The sequence below is a fragment of the Dama dama genome, chromosome 6 (assembly GCF_033118175.1).
Source record: "Dama dama isolate Ldn47 chromosome 6, ASM3311817v1, whole genome shotgun sequence".
Classification (NCBI taxonomy): domain Eukaryota; kingdom Metazoa; phylum Chordata; class Mammalia; order Artiodactyla; family Cervidae; genus Dama; species Dama dama.
In genome coordinates this window covers 13,563,094-13,583,556 of record NC_083686.1, presented here as the reverse complement: position 1 = coordinate 13,583,556, position 20,463 = coordinate 13,563,094, and the positions used below count along the sequence as shown (strand labels likewise).

Below are 20,463 nucleotides of genomic sequence, written 5' to 3'. Positions count from 1 at the left end.
GTTTTCTTATAAAAGTATCATCACCACATTACAAAAAAAATGAAAATCAAGAGAAGAAAAAAAAGATTTTCCTCTCTGGTCGTACCTCCAAATCACCACTTACTACCAATGTTAAAGATTATTGCTTTCCATCCCCTATTTAGACAGTTTTCGCCTTATATAGTTATACGGTAGCAGTTACTTGGAATTCTTCTTTTTTCACTTAACATTTTATGAATAATCATTATTCTTCATTAATAACTTTTTAATGACTCATAACATACAATGTAATGGCTAATTTGCTTAGCTATTTCCTTTTTATTGGGCACTTAGGTTTTCCATTTGCTTTACTGTAAATTGTGTTTGGTGAACATTTTTGTATATAACATTTGTTTGCATCTCTAATTATTTCCGTAGATTTTCAGAAATGGCATTACAGGGTCAGAGTTTCAACTTTTTTAAAAAGCGTGACACTTATTTCCAAATTGCTTTCCACAAAAATGCACCCATTTGCATGCCCACTGCCCTGTGTCTCTCACTCCCTACGTGTTTGCACCATTGGGTGTTATTGCTTCTATGAAATCCTTGCTAATTTGATGAATAAAAGTCAGTCTACTGTTGAACATTACAATGCTTCAACTGCTAATTATGTTAAACATTTTGTGCACACTTTTCCTTTATGTGAATATCTGATGGTGTTCCTTGCCTGTTTACCAGTTTGGGTCTTAAAAGTCTGAACTTCTATATCCAGATGGTTTTGTCCCTTCATTGAAGTTGCTGTGAGTCACACTCTTGTTTTGTACAGAATCACAGTCCAGGATGTAGAAAGATCCCAGAAGTTGGGCTGCCTGGGTCTGAATCCTGCCCTCACACTTCTTGGCTATGTGATGATGGGCATGTCACCAAGCTGACCTCTCTGAGGCTCACCCAGTGATCTCAGCACCAAAGCTCTGGTACCAGGGTGAGACCCCTGGTCTGAGCTTGGTGTTAATTCTCCATTGAAAAAAGGAAATGACCTAAATGTCCATCAAAGGATGACTGGATAAACAAAACGTTGTCCATCCGTAAAATGGAGAGTCATCCAGCTTTGAAAACAAAGGGAATTCTGACACCTGCTATGACATGGGTGCACCTTGAGGACATTATGAGCCAGTCGCCAGAAGGCAGATGCTGTATGACTGTGCTCACATGAGGGGCCTGTTGTCATCCAATTCATAGAGGGTACGAAGGTGGTTGCCAGGGCCTGGAGGGAAGGGGAATGTGGAGTTAGTGTCTAATTTGTTGTTGTTCAGTCGCTCAGTCATGTCTGGCTCTTTGCTCCACTAGGGACTGCAGCACGCCAGGCTTCCCTGTCCATCACCATCTCCTGGAGTTTGCTCAAACTCATGTCCATTGAGTCCATGATGCCATCCAACCATCTCATCCTCTATCATCCCGTTCTGCTCCTGCCTTCTATCTTTTCCAGCATCAGGGTCTTTTCCAATGAGTCAACTCTACACAGCAGGTGACCAAAGTATTGGAGCTTCAGCTTCAGCATCAGTCCTTCCAAAGAATATTCAGGGTTGATTTCCTTTAGGATCGACTGATTTGATCTCCTTGCAATCCAAGGGACCCTCAAGAGTCTTCTCCAACACCACAGTTCGAAAGCATCAGTTCTTTGGTGCTCAGCATTTTTTATGGTCCAACTCTCACATCCACACATGACTACTGGAAGAACCATAGTTTTGACTAGATGGACCTTTGTTGGCAAAGCAATGTCTCTGTTCTTTAATATGTTGTCTACGTTTGTCATGGCTTTTCTTTCAGGGAGTCTTTTAATTTCATGGCTACACTCACCATCCGCAGTGCTCTTGAAGCCCAAGAAAATAAAGCCTGTCACTGTTTCCATTGTTTCCCTATCTATTTGCCATGAAATGATGGGACTGCCTGCCATGATCTTAGTTTTTTGAATGTTGAGTTTTAAGCCAGCTTTTTCACTCTCTTCTTTCACCTTCATCAAGAGGCTCTTTAATTCCTCTTTGATTTTTGTCATAAGGGTGGTGTCATCTGCATATCTGAGGTTATTGATATTTTTCCTAGCAACCTTGATTCCAACATGTGCTTCATCCAGCCTGGCATTTCACATGATGTACTCTGCATATAAGTTAGATAAGCAGGGTGACAATATACAGCCTTGATGTACTCTTTTCCCAATTTGGAACCAGTCTGTTGTTCCATGTTTGGTTCTAACTGTTGCTTCTTGACCTGCATATAGGTTTCTCCAAAGGCAGGTAAGGTAGTCTGATGTTCCCATCTCTTTAAGAATTTTTCACAATTTGTTGTGATCCACACAATCAAAGGCTTTAGTATAGTCAATGAAGCAGAAGTGTTTAATGGGGATAGAGTTTCAGTTTTGCCAAAATGAAAGGTTCTGAAATGGAAGCACAACAGTGTGCATGTGCTTAAACCACTTAAAATGGTGCAGATGGTAAATTTTAGGTGTGGTGTATTTTACCACAATGAATAAAAAGCAACATTTATTATTTGCACACAACTCTGTGGAAAGGCACTTTGGTTTGGGCTCAGCTGGGAGGTTCTGCTGCCCACATGTGGCTTACTTATGCCTTAGGCCCCAGCTGGGAGGTGGGGGCTGCTGGGATGGCTGTCTGCAACCTCCCTTCCCCAGCGGCTCTCATAGGCTTCTTCCCGTGTTGGCTCCATGAGGCTGATGGAGCTGCAAGCCCTCTGAGCCCAGGCTTGGAATGTGTCCACTCACACTTCTGCTTTATTCTGCAGGTCAGAGTCAGTCTCAAGACAGCCCACATTCAAGAAATGAGAAAATAGATTCTATCTCTTGAGAAAGGTTGTTGCAAACGTTTTGTGAACCTTTAAACTATTTACCAGCCTGTTTAACTTCTTCCTGCCTCCTGCTTTTAAGTGAAATTATCCCATTCATTTGTTTGTTCATGGCGTATTTCCACTAGAATATAGATAGGAATCCTTCCTGCCTCCTTCATAGCTGTATCTCTAGCTTCTAGATTGGCACTGGCCCATAGTCAGTACTTAGTGAATATCTGATGAGTGAGACAATGAGTATTCCCTGAGAAAGGGCTTCTGGGCTCTCATAAGTTTCGGAAATGCTCCCTGTTTATTCTCTTCTCGAATATTCTTAATGCACATTGTCATGTAAAAATCCTGTAAGTCCTGCAGCCAAGAAACCTGTTTACTGTTTATGAATCCAGTTTTTCTTCACCGATATAAATATCAGCCTCCCTGTGTTTGATTACAAGCAAGAGACTCACTCCAGAGCTTCGTTTAAGCTAAACAAAGCAGCTTTCCTTTTAGCGATAGAGACGTGTATTCAGGGATCCATGAATACATCCACATCATGCCAAGCCGTGTTCCTGTGCTCATCCCAGCCTTTCTCTCTGAGCCAGTCCTGCCCTCCTCCTACCCTTGACCTGCATTCTCTATTTCCATAGTCCCCGCATTTGAATACAACAGCCCACACTTTGTCTGGGTGGACATCTGTTTCAAAGACCAGTCAGATGTCCCTTGCGATCACTTGGACTCAGTCCCTCCTCCTGGCTCAGCTCAGCATCTGTTAGATGCCCAGCCCTGGACCAGCCATCTGTGATCTGTGGCCACGTGGTATGAACATGGCTGCTTCCAAGGTTACTGGCTGGATACGGGGAGGGTATTTGCTAAAATATGTAAGACAATTCTGAGAACTGGAGGGTGTTATGAATGGATTGATGGCTCAGTAGGTGTTCAATATCATCCTTTAGAATTGGTACTCCATGTAGCCTCCTTGGAGGAGGACTGTGAAGATGGAGTTTATGAATTTGGGAGGTTTTTGAGTAACAGGGCTGACTGTATTTCCCAAGGCTCTACCGCTAGTAGTAGAATTATCAGACCAAAGATATTGAAACACAGCTCTTGATACAGATTGGTTTTCTAAGCAGGTTCTAATTGGTTGTGCCAATCTTACTGTCACTTGTTATGAAAGAGGGACTCATTTTGATGCTTATTCACTAGCTTTGAGCAGCATATTCTAAAATGTACAGTACTGAGGTTTCCATCTGAATTACTTTGATTATAAATAAGACCAAATTGTGTTTATCTTTATTTGTTAGCCAACTAAAAAAAGTTGTCTAAAAATTGTTTGCCTTATTTTGCTTTATTGCTTTTATTTTAATCTTTTTAAACTATAAAATGAAGCATACAGAAAACCACAGAAGAAAAAACTGTGACTTTATGAATTATAAGATTTCTCTTTCCAGGCGAGAAATAGAACTTTGCCCCAAACAAAGACCTCTGTGATGAACTTCTCATGGGTCCCCATGGTAGTCACAACTCCCTCCTCTGACCAGAAGTAAATCCTGGCTGATATTCTTTAAATAAGAGGTTTTGAAAAAAGAAACCTTTGTTTAATTTGTTGCAGATATGTTCATCATTTTGGTTGTTTGCTTTTTATTTTGAATTCTTAAGAATTAAGTTACAGAAATATTCCATTTAAAATGTGTCAACTCTGTCATGATTTGGATGAAAGCGAATCTGAGGCAGCTTTATCCCCATCCACCCACTCAGCAGAACCAGTTCTAAGGCATATTTATCAATTCTGCCAGTTCATTATTTCTGGTTTTATTTGTATTGTTTACTTCTAATTTCTGGTGAATTTCCAGACTGAGTGACTGAACTGAACTGATCATAGAAGTTTAGTCAATTGATATGTGTTTCTCCTCCCTTCCCCAAAATAACGAAGCGTCTAAGGCTATGAATTTACCTTCCACTATGGTTTTACCTGTTTGTTGTTATTCAGTTGCGTCCGACCCTCTACCACCCCACGAACTGCAGCACACCAGGCTCCCCTGTCCTTCACTATCTCCCGGAGTTTGCTCAAACTCATGTCCGTTGAGTCAATGATGTCATCTAACCATCTCATCCTCTCTCACCCACTTCTCCTGCCCTCAGTCTTTCCCAGCATTAGGGTCTTTTCCAGTGAGTTGACTCTTTTCAGCACATGTTGTGGGTGTGGAAGGTGAAATAACGTATCAGATGTGGTCCCTGTCCCGAGGCCACTTGAAGGCGTATTAGGAGCAGTGCTCTCCCCACCTCCCCTGCTCCCCCACCTCTGACTGCACAGTGCGTCCTGTCATTTCAGCCTTTTCACATTCTCACTCCCTGTCCATCCCTGCAGCTCCTGCCCTGGTTCAGAGCCTCACCTTACCGGTCCCTTTTGCCTTCAGCATCATCCAGCTCACCTCCATGTCTCCCTGCTGTTCTGCACACCCATCCTCCTTCCAGAAGAGTCCTCCTGGGACAAAAAGTCTTATCGTGTCATTCCCTTGCTTTAAAAGCACATGTTCTACTAGACGGTAGTGATGGCTGTACAGCATCGTGAATGCGCTAAATGCCACTGAAATGTACACTTTAAAATGGTTATGATGCTGAATTTTGTTTTGTATATTTTGCCAGAATGAAAAAGCGTAAGGGAATTTTCTTAAAGGCACATGATCTTTTTGCTTCTGACACAGGATACTTTGTAGCACCCGCACATCTAACGTCCTTCCATTCTTCCATCTGTGCCATGCACACCCCTCCCTCTCAGCCCAGGTAGCTTCCCCTCCCCTTCCTTCCCCCCTCTCCTTCTTCTTCTTCCCCTTCCTCTTCCTGCTCTTTCAGACTCAGCTGACATGTGACCTTCCCTGGAGACCCCCTTTGACCCTCACCCACACCCCCGGGCTAGCTTAGATGCCCCTGCTGTGAATTCTGATGGCACCCTTCCATCTTGGTTGTTACCACTGTGTACTGTGCTTATTGGTTTACCGGCTAGACATGTTCTTTTTTTTCTTAAATGCATTTTTTGCTCTCTTTTTATCTTGAAACAGGAGTCAATTCCTTCCAAGTCTACATGGCTTACAAGGATCTCTACCAAATGTCCGATAGCCAGGTAGGTCCTTGTACACCCTCCACCTCCCCGGGGCAGGAATAGACCCGCCTTGTCAGTAAGGCAGCGCAGGCAGGAGAGATGTCAGAGTAGGCCGGGGAGGGCTCTGGGTCCAAGTCCTGGGTCTGACACTGAACTGTCAGTCATCACCCTGTATTCCATTCCAGCTAGAGTGACATAGGGCGGGGACCCCCTGCATGGTGGTTCCCAAACTCAGCCTGTCCTCAGCCTCATGTAAAGAGCTCACTAAAAACACAGACTCTTAGATTCCATCAGAGATGCTTGGGGCTAGGCTTTAGGAATCTGTATGTCCCAAAAACTCTGCAGTTGAATCTGGGGCTCAGGCGAGTTTGGGGACCATTTCCTTAGGTCTGCCTTGGAGCAGAGCCCTTGCTGTCCCTCCAGCCACTTGCAAATCACATCCTTTTGTAATTTTCTCATCTATACAACATGATCATCGTGATCATTGCTGGCCCTGTCAACCTCAAACAATTGTTATGTGGATGAGTTGAATCAAGGAAGATAGTGTTCTGAGGAGTACAGATGCAGAGTGTTACAATTTACTGGGCCCTGGGCCTTCTTTCACTACTAGGACCCCTGGTTTGATTTTGTTATTATCACTCTGCTCTTTGCTTGTTAAAAAGGTGGGGCAGTGTGGTGGCAAAGGGAATGAATGCTGGAGCCAGACTGCTTGACAGCAAGCCCCGACTTTGCTGTGTAGCCTGGGACAGATTTCCTAATCTCTCTGTGCTTTAGGCTCTTAATGGCACTTGCCATTAAGATAGGTTGTCAAAGGATTAAATGATTCCGTACAAGTAAAGCTCTAGGGCAGTGCCTGGCACACAGCAGGTGCCATTCGGGTATTAATAAGCAGATCGTCATGATCACCATGGGGTTTCATGTGCAGTGGAGGAAGCATCTGTGTGTTCCCTTTCAAAATAGACATTTGGAGTTACAGGATATAACTTACCCCCAGATGTCCTGGAAACCTTTGATGCAACCATCAAAGGCATCCTAAAGGCTCAAAGTTCAATCAGTTTCACGGAAAAAGTAGTGTGTGTTTCTCTAGCATAATTGACATTTTCACCTGTTTCATTCTAATGTCTGTTTCACTGAAGCCCTGGTTAGAAATGGAGCTGAGCAGATTCAGGGTGTGGGTCCTCAAAAGTGCTCCATGGCTCCATATGCCTCCCTCACCTGTTGTCTACCCCTAAAAGCACACATCCTGGGTGAGAGAGGTGTTTTCTTATATGCAGTGAGGACAAAGTTGAGATTGGCAAAAGGAGGGAACATGTGGCTTTGGTCCTCACCAGATACAACTGTCTGACTACAGATCCTTTGTGGGTTGGAAGAGGGTGGTGGGCAGTGTGGGGAGGACCTGGATTGGCTAAATCAGGTGATGCTTGGCAGGATATATGTGATCTTGGCATTACAGTTATTAAAGGACTTGGTCCCCGCTAACGACACTGTGATTTGTAAGATGACATGGGTTGGAATTTTTGTAAAGATGTACACATGTCCTGTGGTTGTTGGTGGTTGCAATACAGGCTCAGCGGGTTTAATTATACAATTTCAGTAAACTTCTCAGCTGCAGTTGTCCCCATCAACAACTACATGCTTCAAAGAAGCAAAGTCACAAAGAAAGTGAAAGGCCCGCATGGGTATACTTGTGGGCATAATCATGCCTTGGTGTGACTTTTATCAATTATGCCCCACCACTGCCACCCCCCACCCACCTTAACTTCCTGCTTTTGGATCTGGAGGGTGTAGGGCTAAGGGGAGATCTATTCCAGTGCTCACTTGTTGAACACTGTGTTCCATTGATGTGGATGGAGCATCCTGGCAGGTGGATAACTGTGTGTGTAAGCAATAAGGGCAGTCTTTGCAAATGCTTGTGCTGTGATATTTCTATCTCACCCCAACCCCCGTTTATCCCTCCTTAGCTCTACGAAGCCTTCACCTTCCTTAAGGGGCTGGGAGCTGTGATCCTGGTCCACGCAGAAAATGGTGATTTGATAGCTCAGGTGAGTGGTCTGAATTCCCAGCCTTTCCACCTCAGTCTCCTCCTCCTTGTTGTAAAGGCTATGAGAAGAGGGGATGGAGGCATTTATCAGCCAGGTCACTTGGCAGTGAAGGGTCAAGCCCAGAGCTGGATGGCATGTCAGACACTGGGTGAGTCACTCACCACTGTCTGCAGTGTGGCCTTTGGCAGGCCAGAGTGCCTCTTGGATTGCAGTTTTCTCATCTGTACAGTAGGGATAACATGACTGCTCTGTGAACCATGGAGGGTTTGCACGTGCAGTAAATGAAGATCCAAAAGAAAATGCATTTGGCACACCTGGGATACCCCAGAGGCCACAGGCATGGAAACTGGAGTTGCTCATCCTCCTCCATGACTTGGGAGCTTTGGGAGCAGGGATGATGGGCTGAAGACAGGCTAGGTGCAGAGTTCCAGCCCAGCCTCCTGCATCTCCTGGCCCTTTGACATTGGGCAGGGAGCTCTACCCCAGGAAAGCTCCTGCTGTTTATCTGAGGGTCAGTGATATTGTGCATGCAAAGCTCAGTGTTGGACTGATGTAGTCGTGCAAAAGTTTTGGATAGAGCGAGACATGAGCCCATTTGGATCATTCTGGCCATGAGCTGGAGAATTTGATGAGACTAGGATAAGGTCAGGTTGACTGGCTTGGGTTGACTCCAGCAATTCTCAAAGGAAATGAAGAGAAGATACAGAGAGGAGGTGGAAGGGGCAAGAGGATGGTAGAGAAGGCACACGATCTACAATTGATTGTAGATGGGGAAGAAGATTGGATTGATTGGATGGGGAAGAAGAGGAGGAAATCAAGAAGGGTCACTTCATCTCCTGTCGGGGAACGGCTGGGTTAATCATGGTGCCACAAATCAGGATAGAAGATTTGGATGTGTCCAATGAAAGTAATTAATGCCACGCTAAGTAGTGTATATGTATACGTGTGTGCTTAGTCACTCACGACTCTTAGCAAACTGTTGGACTGTAGCCTGCCAGGCTCCTCTGTCCATGGGATTTTTTCAGGTAAGAATACCAGAGTGGGTTGCCATTTCCTCCTCCAGTGGATCTTCCCGACCCAGCGATGAACCCACATCCCCTGTGTCTCCTGCATTGCAGGCGGATTCTTTACCCACTGAGCCATCAGGAGAAGGAAAAGGATACCCACTCCAGTATTCTGGCCTGGAGAATTCCATGGACTATATATAGTCCATGGGGTCGCTCGCTATGAGTCAGACACAACTGAGCAACTTTTACTTTCGTGGTAAAACCCTTCTGTACACCAAAACCTGTTTCAGTTCTCTGTGGCTGTATAACAATCCCCCTGCCCCAAATTTAGCATCCTCAAACAGTAAACTTCTTCTGTGTCATGGTCCTGTGGGGTCCAGAGTCCAGGTGTGGCCTGGCTGGGCCTTTGACCTCAAGGTCTTCCACAGGCTGCAGTGAAGGTGTTGGGTCTGGCTGCAGTCGTCATATGGCTGGTCTGGGGCAGAATTCCTTTCCAGCATCGCTCAGAGGGCTGTTGCCAGGATTTAGTTCCTCACAAGCTATCAGACTGATGGCCTCTATTCTTTGCTGGCTGTTGGACAGAGGCCCCCTGGGCTCCCTGACACATGGGCAGCTACATCATGGTGGCCGGCTTCCTTCCAAGTAAGGGAGAAAGAGACGTCATTTGACCTCGCTCAGTCCTAGGTCTGTGAGATTCATCCCTATGTTTTCCTGAAGCACAGTGTTTTCTTTTTCATCATGGTATAGAATTACACAGCAGGAATAGATCACAATTTGTTCTCCAGTTGATAGTTTATTTTTTCTTTCTATTTATATTTGTTCGGTCATGTCTGACTCTTTGGGACCCCATGGACTGTATCCTGCTGGACTCCTATGTCCATGGAATTCTCCAGGCCAGAATACTGGAATTGGGTTGCTTTTTCCTTCTCCAGGGGATATTCCCAACCCATGGATCGAACCTGGGTCTCCCGCATTGCAGGCAGATTCTTTACTGTCTGAGTTAATATTAGGATTGTTTTAAATTTGGGACTCTTGTGTGTTAAGTTTTCTTGAACATTCTTGTTCAGTCTGTTGTTAAACATATGTTCGCATTTCTGTTGGTAAATACCTAGGAGTAGGATTCCTGGCTGGTGGGGGCGGGTACATGTATTCAGCTTTTGTAGTGACTGTTGCCCACTTTTCAGGGTGTGCCAACCTGTGTCTCATCAAACGTGTGCGAGAAGTTGAGTTTGGAACCTCAGTACTTTTTAAAATTATTTATTTTTGGCTGTGCTGGATCTTCGTTGCTGTGCACGGGCTTTCTCTAGTTGTGGCGGGTGGGGGCTACGTTCTAGTCACGGTTTGCAGGCTTCTCATTGCGGTGGCTTAGCTTGTTGCAGAGCATGGGCTTCAGCAGTTGCAGCACATGGGCTCAGTAACTGTAGCTCCCAGGCTCTGGAGCGCAGGCTCCGTAGTTGTGGCACACAGTCTTAGTTGCTCCATGGCATGTGGGATCTTCCGGGACCGGGGATTGAACCCGTGTCTCTGCATTGGCAGGCAGATTTTTTTTTTTTAACCACCGAGCCACCAAGGAAGCCTCTGGAACCCCAGTTCTTAAATGGGGCTTTTTAGCTTTTCTTGCTGCCATTGTGTGTGTGTGTGTGTGTGTGTGTGTGTGTTTTGGCCTCACCACGCAACATCTAGAATCGAAGTTCTCCAGAAAGAAAAGGAAGATAGTGCTAAGTCTTGCGATCCCATGAATTGTGGCCTGTCAGGCTCCTGTGTTCATGGGATTCTCCAGGCAAGAACACCAGAGTGGGTTGCCATTTCCTTCTCCAGGAGAGCTTCCCGACCCAGGAATTGAACCCAGGTCTCCTGCATTGCGGGCAGATGCTTTACCAACAGCTATGCAGAAAGCCCACCCAGGGATCAAACCTGGTTCTTCTGCGTTGGAAGTACAGAGTCTTAACCACTGGACCACCAGGGAAATCTCTTGCTACTAATTTAAGATTGAGTTTTCTCAGCTCCAATAAATATGTTACCTTTTGTACATCTGCTTCCCCAGTTCCAAAATGTTTTTGACATCTCTGCATTCTTTTGGTTTTTGGGTACCATTTCTGTCACTGTAGTGGAGTTTCAGGATGGAGTGACAATAATGGTCACTCCAGTGGTCACTCCAATGACAATAATGCTCAGCCGTGATCGTTAACTAGAAACCCTTCTCTAGCCTTTTGTGACCCGTTTTTTTTCCCCCTTATTTCATCTTTTGTCCTCCCTCCCTTTTTCTCCTCTTTCCTTCCTTCCAACAGAAATAGTAACTGATGTTTAAACAGTCTTTTATAGGGATGTCTCCATATCATAAATCTTTTTGTAAACAGTTTACAAAATGCCTTGTAAACATCATCTTCAATAGCTGACATTATTCCGTTCTGTACTTAAATCCACCCCAGCTGTTGAATCTGAAATCATTTCCAGCTTATATTCTTACAATAAACTCAAGCTTAATAACCATAAATGCACAGTTGAAAATTATGTTTTTTTTTTAAATTATTGATAGGGTCTGGGGCTTCTCATAGGAATGTGTTCCAGAATGGTGATACAGAAACTGGAGAAGTTAAAAATAGCAGCAGCACAGCTGACATCTGGGCGATGTGAAGAGATCAGTCTTGAGATACTGAAGTATTCCTAAGGAGGGGGCATCTTGAAGCCTTGGAGCCAGTGGATTCGCATCTAGGCTGTTAGCTCAGGGAACCATTTCATTTATAAGTTTGAGGCAGAGCTTTTCTGTTAGAAAGATAGGTGCCAGAAAGATGAAGCTACAGTAGAGGGAATGAAAGCTGGGTGATGATTCAAGAGCTCTCACTAGACACTATATATACACACACACACATATACACACACATACACACTGTAGACTACATATATATCATCCAGACATTTCTCATCTGCCACCTTGGTGATGCATTATAGCAACTCCAGGTGCAGGCACTGTTATTTCCAGTGTAAAGAAGAGAAGGTGAATGAAATAATGCTATTTGCAGCAAGCATGGGTGGACCTAGCGATTATATTAAGTGAAGTAATGAAGCCAGCCAGACAAAGACAATTATCATATGATAACGGCTTATATGTGGAATCTAAAAAAAAAAAAAAATGATGCAAATGAACTTATTTACAAAACAGAAACAGCTGCAGAGACATTAGAAAAGAAATGTATGGTTACCAAAAGGGAAGATTGAGGGGGAGGGATAAATTAGGAGTTTGTGGTTAACATATACAGTTTACTATGTAGAGAACAGATAACCTACAAGGACTTACTGTATAGTACAGGGAATTCTACTCAGTATTTTATAATAACCTATAAGGAAAAAGAATCTGAAAAGGAATATATTGGGTTGGCCAAAAAGTTTGTTCAGATTTTTCCTTTTGTGTATAACTAAATCACTTTTGGCTGTGGTTTTTTCAATAGTCATGTATGGATGTGAGAGTTGGACTATAAAGAAAGCTGAGTGCAGAAGAATTGATCCTTTTGAACTGTGGTGTTGGAGAAGACTCTTGAGAGTCCCTTGGACTGCAAGGAGATCCAACCAGTCCATCCTAAAGGAGATCAGTCCTGGGTGTTCATTGGGAGGACTGATGCTGAAGCTGAAACTCCAATACCTTGGCCACCTGATGCGAAGAGCTAACTCATTGGAAAAGACCCTGATGCTGGGAAAGATTGGGGATAGGAGGAGAAGGGGACGACAGAGGATAAGATGGTTGGATGGCATCACTATCTCAATGGACATGGGTTTGGGTGGACTCCGTGAGTTGGTGATGGACAGGGAGGTCTGGCGTGCTGTGGTTCATGGAGTCGCAAAGAGTTAGACACGACTGAGCAACTGAACTATAACGGAATTGAAAATCACTTTCTGTTCAGTTCAGTCGCTCAGTCGTGTCTGACTCTTTGCAACCCCATGGACTGCAGCATGCCAGGCCTCCCTGCCCATTGCCAACTCCTGGAGCTTGCTCAAACTTATGTCCATTAAGTCGGTGATGTCATCCAACCATCTCATCCTCTGTTGTCCCCTTCTCCTCCTGCCTTCAATCTTTCCCAGCACCAGCGTCTTTTCTAAGGAGTCAGTTCTTCCCATCAGGTGGCCAAGGTATTGGAGTTTCAGTTTCAGCATTAATTCTTCCAATAAGTCCCTTTACTGTGCCCCTAAAGCTAACACAACCTTGTAGATCACCTATACTTCGATTTTTAATGAAAGAAAGGAGACTGAGTCTCACGAGAGCGTGGCCAGTGTGCCCAAAGTCACACACATGCTCAGGTCTGGAACTGGACGCCCGGTTGCCGGCTCTTTGGTTTCCACATCCCCGCATCCGTGTCGCACCCACACACCACCTGCTTCCTTCTCTCTTGTTGTGCAGCAGAGACTTGGAAGTTGGGAGAGTCGGGCGTGGACTTTGAAGTTCATTTCTTACAATCTTGCTTCCTCTCACTGGTCCCATGGGGCTGAACAGAGCACCTGTGGATGGGGATATTGCAAAGGGGGAAGGTGGGCCCCGGGAGTGAGGGGGGCAGAGAAGCTGTGGGTGTCCCCAGCCGTTAGACCCCACACGGTCCAGACCCCACATGGTCCAGTCCTCCTCCTGGGCTCAGCTCTCCCATCTGTCTGACGGGGTTGGAGGACTGGCCTTGCCTGGCTCTGGCATTCTGCCATCACTGACTCGTTCGTTCTTGTCTTATAGGAACAGAAGCGGATCTTAGAGATGGGCATCACGGGTCCTGAGGGCCATGCTCTGAGCAGACCTGAAGAGGTAAAGGAGCCTCTGCTGGGTGTGACTCTGACATAGTTGAGAGCTTACCCCGATGCTGTTCCAGCTGGAACAGCTGGCTAGAGCCCCTGCCCCTATCCCATTCCCCATATGAGCATCTCAGCATGTGTGGTCTTCTCCAGGGTCTGCCCTGGGGCTCGGGAGCTCTGGGGGCTGCAGATCCATCAGAAGAACTGGGAAAGGCTCTGCCTCTCCCAGGACCCAGGAACTTCCCACCAAGGCCTCATGGACACTTCAGAATCATGACTGAGCACTTAGGGTATTTGATGACAGGAAAGTGGAGCCCCATGTCCCAGGCAGAATGAGTTCCAAATCACTGCCTCTGCACAGGCCTCCTGTCTGCTATACTCTAAGACTTGACAGATTCCCCAAGGAGTGAGTGATAGGGTGCATGTGTGTGTGTGTGTGTGTGTGTGTGTGTGTGTGTAGCGGGGACATTAGGAAGGCAAGCAGATTGAACATTGGACAGAATGGGTGCCCAGCATTTTCTGATGTCTCATCAGGTCATTAGCAGTCTTCCCTGATCTCCGCTCTGGGTTGGTCCAGAACATGGGACATGACACATGAATACACAGACTCCTTACCCCAAGGATTCCTGAACTGGCCCAGTGCTCCAGACGTGAGGTCCATGCCCATGAGCTGGGTTCCCCGTCCCTGGTGAGACCAGGACAGACCGGAGACAGTGTTTATAAACCTTTATAGCATGTTATGTTGCCACCACCTCTAGGCATGTGAGCAGCGTGGGGACTCCTCTGGGTGTGGCTGCTTTCCCGGCACGTGGCCGTGGCTTGGGCTCCTTGCCAGCCAAGAGCAGCAGAGCCATGTGTGGGCCTCCAACCAATTGGAAATTAAAAACAAGACAATAAAAACATCACTGGTTCTTTTATTCTAGAAGTACTGGTCTAGGGGGTACAGAGACCAAACCTCATAGCACATAGTTTCACATGGTTGTTGAACAAATGAAGGAAGGAATGCATGGGGACACCTGTGTTCCCTGATGTCAGGAATTTTATAAGTAACCACCTCCAGGCATGTGAGTTGGACCAGAAAGAAGGCTGAACACTGAAGAATCGATGCTTTTGAACTGTGGTGCTGGAGAAGACTCTTGAGAGTCCCTTGAACTGCAAGGAGATCCAACCAGTCCATCCTAATGGAAATCAATCCTGAATTCTTATTGGAAGGATTGATGCTGAAGCTCCAATATTTTGGCCACCTGATGCGAAGAGCTGACCTGTTGGAAAAGACCCTGATGCTGGGAAAGATTGAAGGCAGGAGGAGAGGAGGGCGACAGAGGGTGAGATGGTTGGATGGCATCACTGACTCAATGGACATGAGTTTGAGCAAGCTCTGGGAGATGGTGAAGGATGGGGAAGCCTGGTGTGCTGTGGTCCATGGGGTCACAAAGAGTCAGACATGACTGAGTGAACAACGGCAACCAAGCATGTGAGCAGCGTGGGAACCTTCTGATGGCCTGTTCCGCTTAGGTGATCTTCTGACAGCATTCAGAGCACTGCCAAGCATGCAAATACCACAATTCTGCCTTCCAGCCCTCTAGCTGAATACATTGACTTTTTTTTTTCCCCCTTTTTGAAAATCTACAGTGTCTTCCTTCCTCAATGTGATAGATTTCCCTCTGACCACACTTCATGAAGGAGAATCGAGGAAGGCTGATCGGGAAGGGCCCTGGGTGCTCAGGGTGGGTGGTGCCCCCCACCCCTCCCCTCTTAACCTGTGTGTTCACTGTGTCCGCAGCTGGAGGCCGAGGCCGTGTTCCGGGCCATCACCATCGCGGGCCGGATCAACTGCCCTGTGTACATCACCAAGGTGATGAGTAAGAGCGCGGCGGACATCATCACCCTGGCCAGGAAGAAAGGTATGCAGCCCAGCACCAGGGATCTCTGCTGGGTGTGAGGAAGGGGCGTGTCCAACAGGTTCAAGTTCACCAGTGGAGCTCTTGCCCAGGACAGAGACCTTCTGCCAGCTGTCCCCAGCCTGAGCTCCGTAGAACAGGTTGAAAAGGGAGCTGGACGGTGGGCAGATGCCACATGTGTGGTTGGTTTTAGGTTTGATTCCTGATGTGCCAAGGGCCCCAGGTAAGTGGTGTTCTGAGCCTCATTTTCTCCATTTGTAGTTAAGGTGATTATCCTCCTGTGTAGGTCACATGAGACCATGTATTTTATAGGTCTGTGAAGAGTTCCAAGTTCTCTCCAGGGTTTCACATCAAGGCAGTGATGGAGCTGGGGCTGCATCAGCTCCTGGGTCTTCCCTGCCTTCTTTTTGCTCCTCTGTCTGGGCCCTTCATCCTGGGTCCCCCGTCCAGGGCCTCTTGGTGGGCACGTGCACCTAGGCTCCACCGTGGGGCCCACACAGAGCCTCAGCTGTAGGTTGGGAAGGAGGAAGATGTTGTTCCAGAAGCCAGAGAGTCTGGGGGACAGCCCCGTGCTGGACATCAGGGGAGTGAGGCAGGAAGTCCGCCTCCAGCTCTAAGACTTGGACACACTACTTACCCTCTCTGAACGGCTCAATGGCCCTTCCCCAGGAGACTCGGAGGAGGCGTCCAAGTGCATTGTCCAGGCCTTATGATTGAGGCCCACAGCTCCCAACAACCAGCAGGTCGAGAGTGAGGAAGGTTGCCCAGAGGAGCCTTCCTTAACAAAATCAGGGCAAGAGAGATGGAGAGAGAGAGAGAATGGCAGATGTACAGAGGAGAGAGAGAGAATGATGGTAGCACATGTCACACGGAGACAGTGGCTAGACTCTTTGATTCTTGTGGACATTCACCAAGGACATTTGCCACCCAGACAAAGTTCACCCCATCCATGCGCTGGGAGTCGTATGAGGTTGATGGGGAGCTGTGGGTCAGATGGGGTGGCCAGGTGAAAATCAGCAAGAGCAACACAGCCCTGACAGCATCCACCACCCTCTGTACCCAGAGGACTTCCCCCTCTTACAGGAACCCTTCATAGAAAGTGCAAGTGGCTCTGGTCTTAAAAATCTTTAATAATATATGTTACTGGGTTGACCAAAAATGTCAGAGTTTTTCCCATAAGATTTGACAGAAAAATCAAAACGAACTTGTTGGTCAACCTGATGTTTCACCTAATATGTCCAAAATATTCACTCCACATGTAGTCAAGATAAAAGTACTAACAGGATATTTGGCATTATTTTTTCTGTACCATCTTTAAAGTCTAGTGTGTATGTCACCCTTTCAGCACGTCTCATCTTGGACCAACTCCAAACGCCTGAAAGCCACAATGCGGCTGGTGGTTTTCATATGGAACAGAGCAGCTTTTAAAAAAAAATTACTTGTGTGGCTGTGTGAGGTCCCAGCTGCATCGTACAAGATCTTATGTTGTGCATGATCTCATTAGTTGCAGCTCGGCTGTCCCTCTGCAGGTGGGATCTTAGTTCCCCAACCAGGGGTTGAACTTGCATCCCTTGCATTGGAAGGCTGATTCTTAACCACTGGGCCACCAGGGAGGTCCTGAGACAGAGCAGTTTTGAACCCCAAATACCTGGTTTTAGTATTTTAAGGGCAAGCTGACGAGTGGAGGTGTTGATAGCATGCTAGGCCAGCTCAGCTTGCTGAGGACCAGCTTCGGGTTAAAAGATGAGGAAACTGTGGCTCAGAGTGGTAACAGGGACTTAGAAGCAGAAGTAAGCATGCCAGGTGGCTACGCCCGCAGGTCCTGGAGCTGCCAAGAAATAAGGTGACCACCAGCTATGCACGGCTGTTTCAGTTTAAATGAAGCAAAATTAAATACAGTGTTTAAGTTGGCTCTTTAGTTGCTTCCCTGGTGGCTCAGTGGTAAAGAATTTGCCTGCGAACAGTGGAGATTCAGAGATGCGGGTTCGATCCCTGGGTCAGGAAGATCCCCTGGAGAAGGGAATGACATCCTGCTTCCAGTCATGTTGCCAGGAAAATCCCACGGGGGTCTCAAAAGTGTCAGCCACCACTGAGCGACTCAACAACAGTGGCATTAGCCCTGCTTCTCGTGCTCCAGGGCCACATGTGGCTGGTGGCTCCTGCCCTGGACAGCTTGGCACAGGACAGTCCCACCACTGCTGTTGGGTGGCACCATCCCAGAGCCGGGCTGCTGCAGACCAAAGCCTCCCTCCCACTCGCCAGCAGTGTGGCCCCGGGCACATGCCACAGAGCCATGGGCCCAGGTCCCCTTGGCACTTCCTCAGCTGCAGGAATTCTCACTAAGTCTGAGACTTTGCCTGTGGGTTTTGTTCTAGCAGAAACACCTCTGGCCCCTCCCTGGAAACTGAGTGCTCAGCAAGGAGCCCCCCAGCAGTGGCTTGGTGGCTGCACACCCTGGTTCCCTCGCTCCGCATGGTGGAATGGCCCTGAGGCCTGGAGCCCCCAGGGCACTGAGCTGTGGGCGCCCACAGCCATGACTGGGTGCTCACTCACCTGTCCTTGGCGTCTCTTGGCCTATGTCACGTCCTCCATGCCTGCCGAGTTGTTTCCTGGAATCACCTCCAGATAAAATGCTTGAACTTGATTTTTCACTTGAAGATCTGCTCCTGGCAGAACCCATGGAAGACAGCACATCAGGCGTCTGTTCCTCGATTGACCATCTTAAACGGAGATAATGATCAGATCCCAGTGCTGAAAGCATTGGCGGTCCACAGGGTCACTTGAGTGGGACAGCGGGTGCTGAATGCCTGGTGCCCGGGCGCTGGGGCTCTGGGGTGTGTGTGGTGAAGCCTGGTGGAGAGGACGGGTGTGATTTATCCCCAGTCTCATTAGCCGGCCTCTGAGATTCCATTTTCCTGCATCCACATCTCCCACGAGAGACCATCCACTGTCAACCATGCGTGTCTTTTTGCCTCCCCAGGCCCCCTCGTTTTTGGGGAACCCATCGCTGCCAGTCTGGGGACGGATGGCACCCATTACTGGAGCAAGAACTGGGCCAAGGCGGCGGCCTTCGTGACCTCCCCTCCCCTGAGCCCGGACCCCACCACGCCTGACTATTTGACCTCCCTACTGGCCTGGTGAGAGCCCTGAGGTGGCAGGTGTCCTGGGGCTGGGCAGGTGGGCGGGGTCTCGGGGCTGGGCAGGTGGGCGGGGTCTCAGGGGCTTGGCAAGTGGGCGGGGTCGCGGGGCTTGGCAGGTGGGCGGGGCCTTTGGGCAGGTTGAAGGGCTGAAGCTCGCAACTGCCTCAGGCACATTTGTGAGCGGACCTTGGGCTGGGCACCCGGGAGACCTCAGAACAAAGCTCCTCATAGTTTACAGCAAGCCTTGGGGCCTTTGGGGCTTCTCTGGTGTCTCAGATGGTAAAGAACCTGCCTGCAATGCAGGAGATCCAACTCAATCCCTGGATCAGGAAGATCCCCTGGAGAAGGGAAGGGCAACCCACTCCAGTATTCTTGCTTGAGAATCCCATGGACAGAGGAGCTTGGCGGGCTACAGTCCATGGGGTCACAAAGAGTCGGATACAACTGAGCATCTTAACACTTTCAGGCCTTTTAATCAGTAAACTGTTCTATTCAAGTTTATAGGTCACCTGCCATTCAGTCAGCAATATTTAAGCACCTTCTGTGTACCCGGCACTGGGGTGCATTAGGAAGCACCCAGAATTAGGAATGTGAGACCAGGATCCCAGCCCTGTCTCATCCCCTGATTGCCTGTGTCAGCCTGGTCGTGTCACCTAACCTGTACTATCTCTGCCTCAGTTGGCTCATCAGCAGAGTAGGGAGAACACAGTAACTACTGCAGAGCTGGGTGTGAGGTAGTGTAGGCAAAAGGCCTGGAATTCAAGGTTTGCAGCGGCCAGTGCATTCCAGTCTGCTTCCTGCACATAGTAGGAGCACAGCTCCTTCAGTCCCTTCTCTGCTGTCCGCCAGTGTGAGGGGAGAATACTTGAGGCCACAGGAGAAGGCTAAGTGGTGAGGGGTGCAAGCTGCTCTGGAATGGAGATGCAAGCTTGGAAGGCTTCCTGGAGGAAGTGGCATCAGGCCTGGAGCTAGGAGATGCATAAGAGTTTGCCTTATGGGTGAGGATAAGAAGGAGCTTCTAATCAGAAGGAGCCTTAAGGGGGTGAGGCTGTCTACCCAGCATTCAAATTCCTTTTCCCCAAAAAGGATGCAGTGGCCCATGACTTACACATCCAATCACTTATTCAGAGTCTGCAGCCTGAAGTCTGGTGGGCAGATCCAAATCCAAAACAAACTCCTGATCTTCCCCCGGGGAGCTGCTGCTCCCCAGATCTTGCCCGTCTCAGGACAAGGCAGGACATGGACCAAAGGTCCTGGAATCTGGCCACTTCCTCCTCTTTGGCTGCAGCCATCCTGGCTCAAGGACCATCATCTCTCACCTCCCGAGTGGCCTCTTTTATTTCCATGTGGCCTCTTCTATACCCTCATCGCATCACAGCCTGTTCTCACTAGATGCTGAGAAATTTTAAAACTTCAGTCAGACCAAGCTATCCCTTGGCCAGGAGACCTCCAGGGTTCTCTCCTCTTGAAGTGAAACCCATGTTCCCATGATGTGCCTCAGGGCTGAACCTGATCTGACCCTCACTCCTCACTAACACTGCCTGGCCCTCCCTGGCCTTCCTCTCCCCTCGACTCTCCCGGTCCAGCCCACTGGTCTCAAGCTAAATGTACCCCAGGCAGGATGGTGCCACAGGGCCTTTGCATTCACTCTCCCCCTGCCTAGCAGTCTTTTCTTACTCATCTTCTGATTTGCTCCTTGCTGGAAGGTTTCTTCTC

At 47.7% G+C, this 20,463-nt stretch overlaps 1 protein-coding gene across 2 annotated transcripts in view; it reads left to right on the top strand.

Annotated features, from left to right (window-relative positions):
- Positions 1-20,463, top strand: part of CRMP1 (collapsin response mediator protein 1) — a 63,753-nt gene that overhangs the window by 31,429 nt on the left and 11,861 nt on the right. For both annotated transcript variants that reach the window (XM_061145162.1, XM_061145163.1), the window contains exons 5-9: positions 5,850-5,911; positions 7,852-7,932; positions 13,651-13,719; positions 15,490-15,610; positions 18,588-18,744. In XM_061145162.1, coding sequence (XP_061001145.1) covers positions 5,850-5,911; positions 7,852-7,932; positions 13,651-13,719; positions 15,490-15,610; positions 18,588-18,744 — 490 coding nt within the window. The remainder of the gene's footprint in view (positions 1-5,849; positions 5,912-7,851; positions 7,933-13,650; positions 13,720-15,489; positions 15,611-18,587; positions 18,745-20,463) is intronic.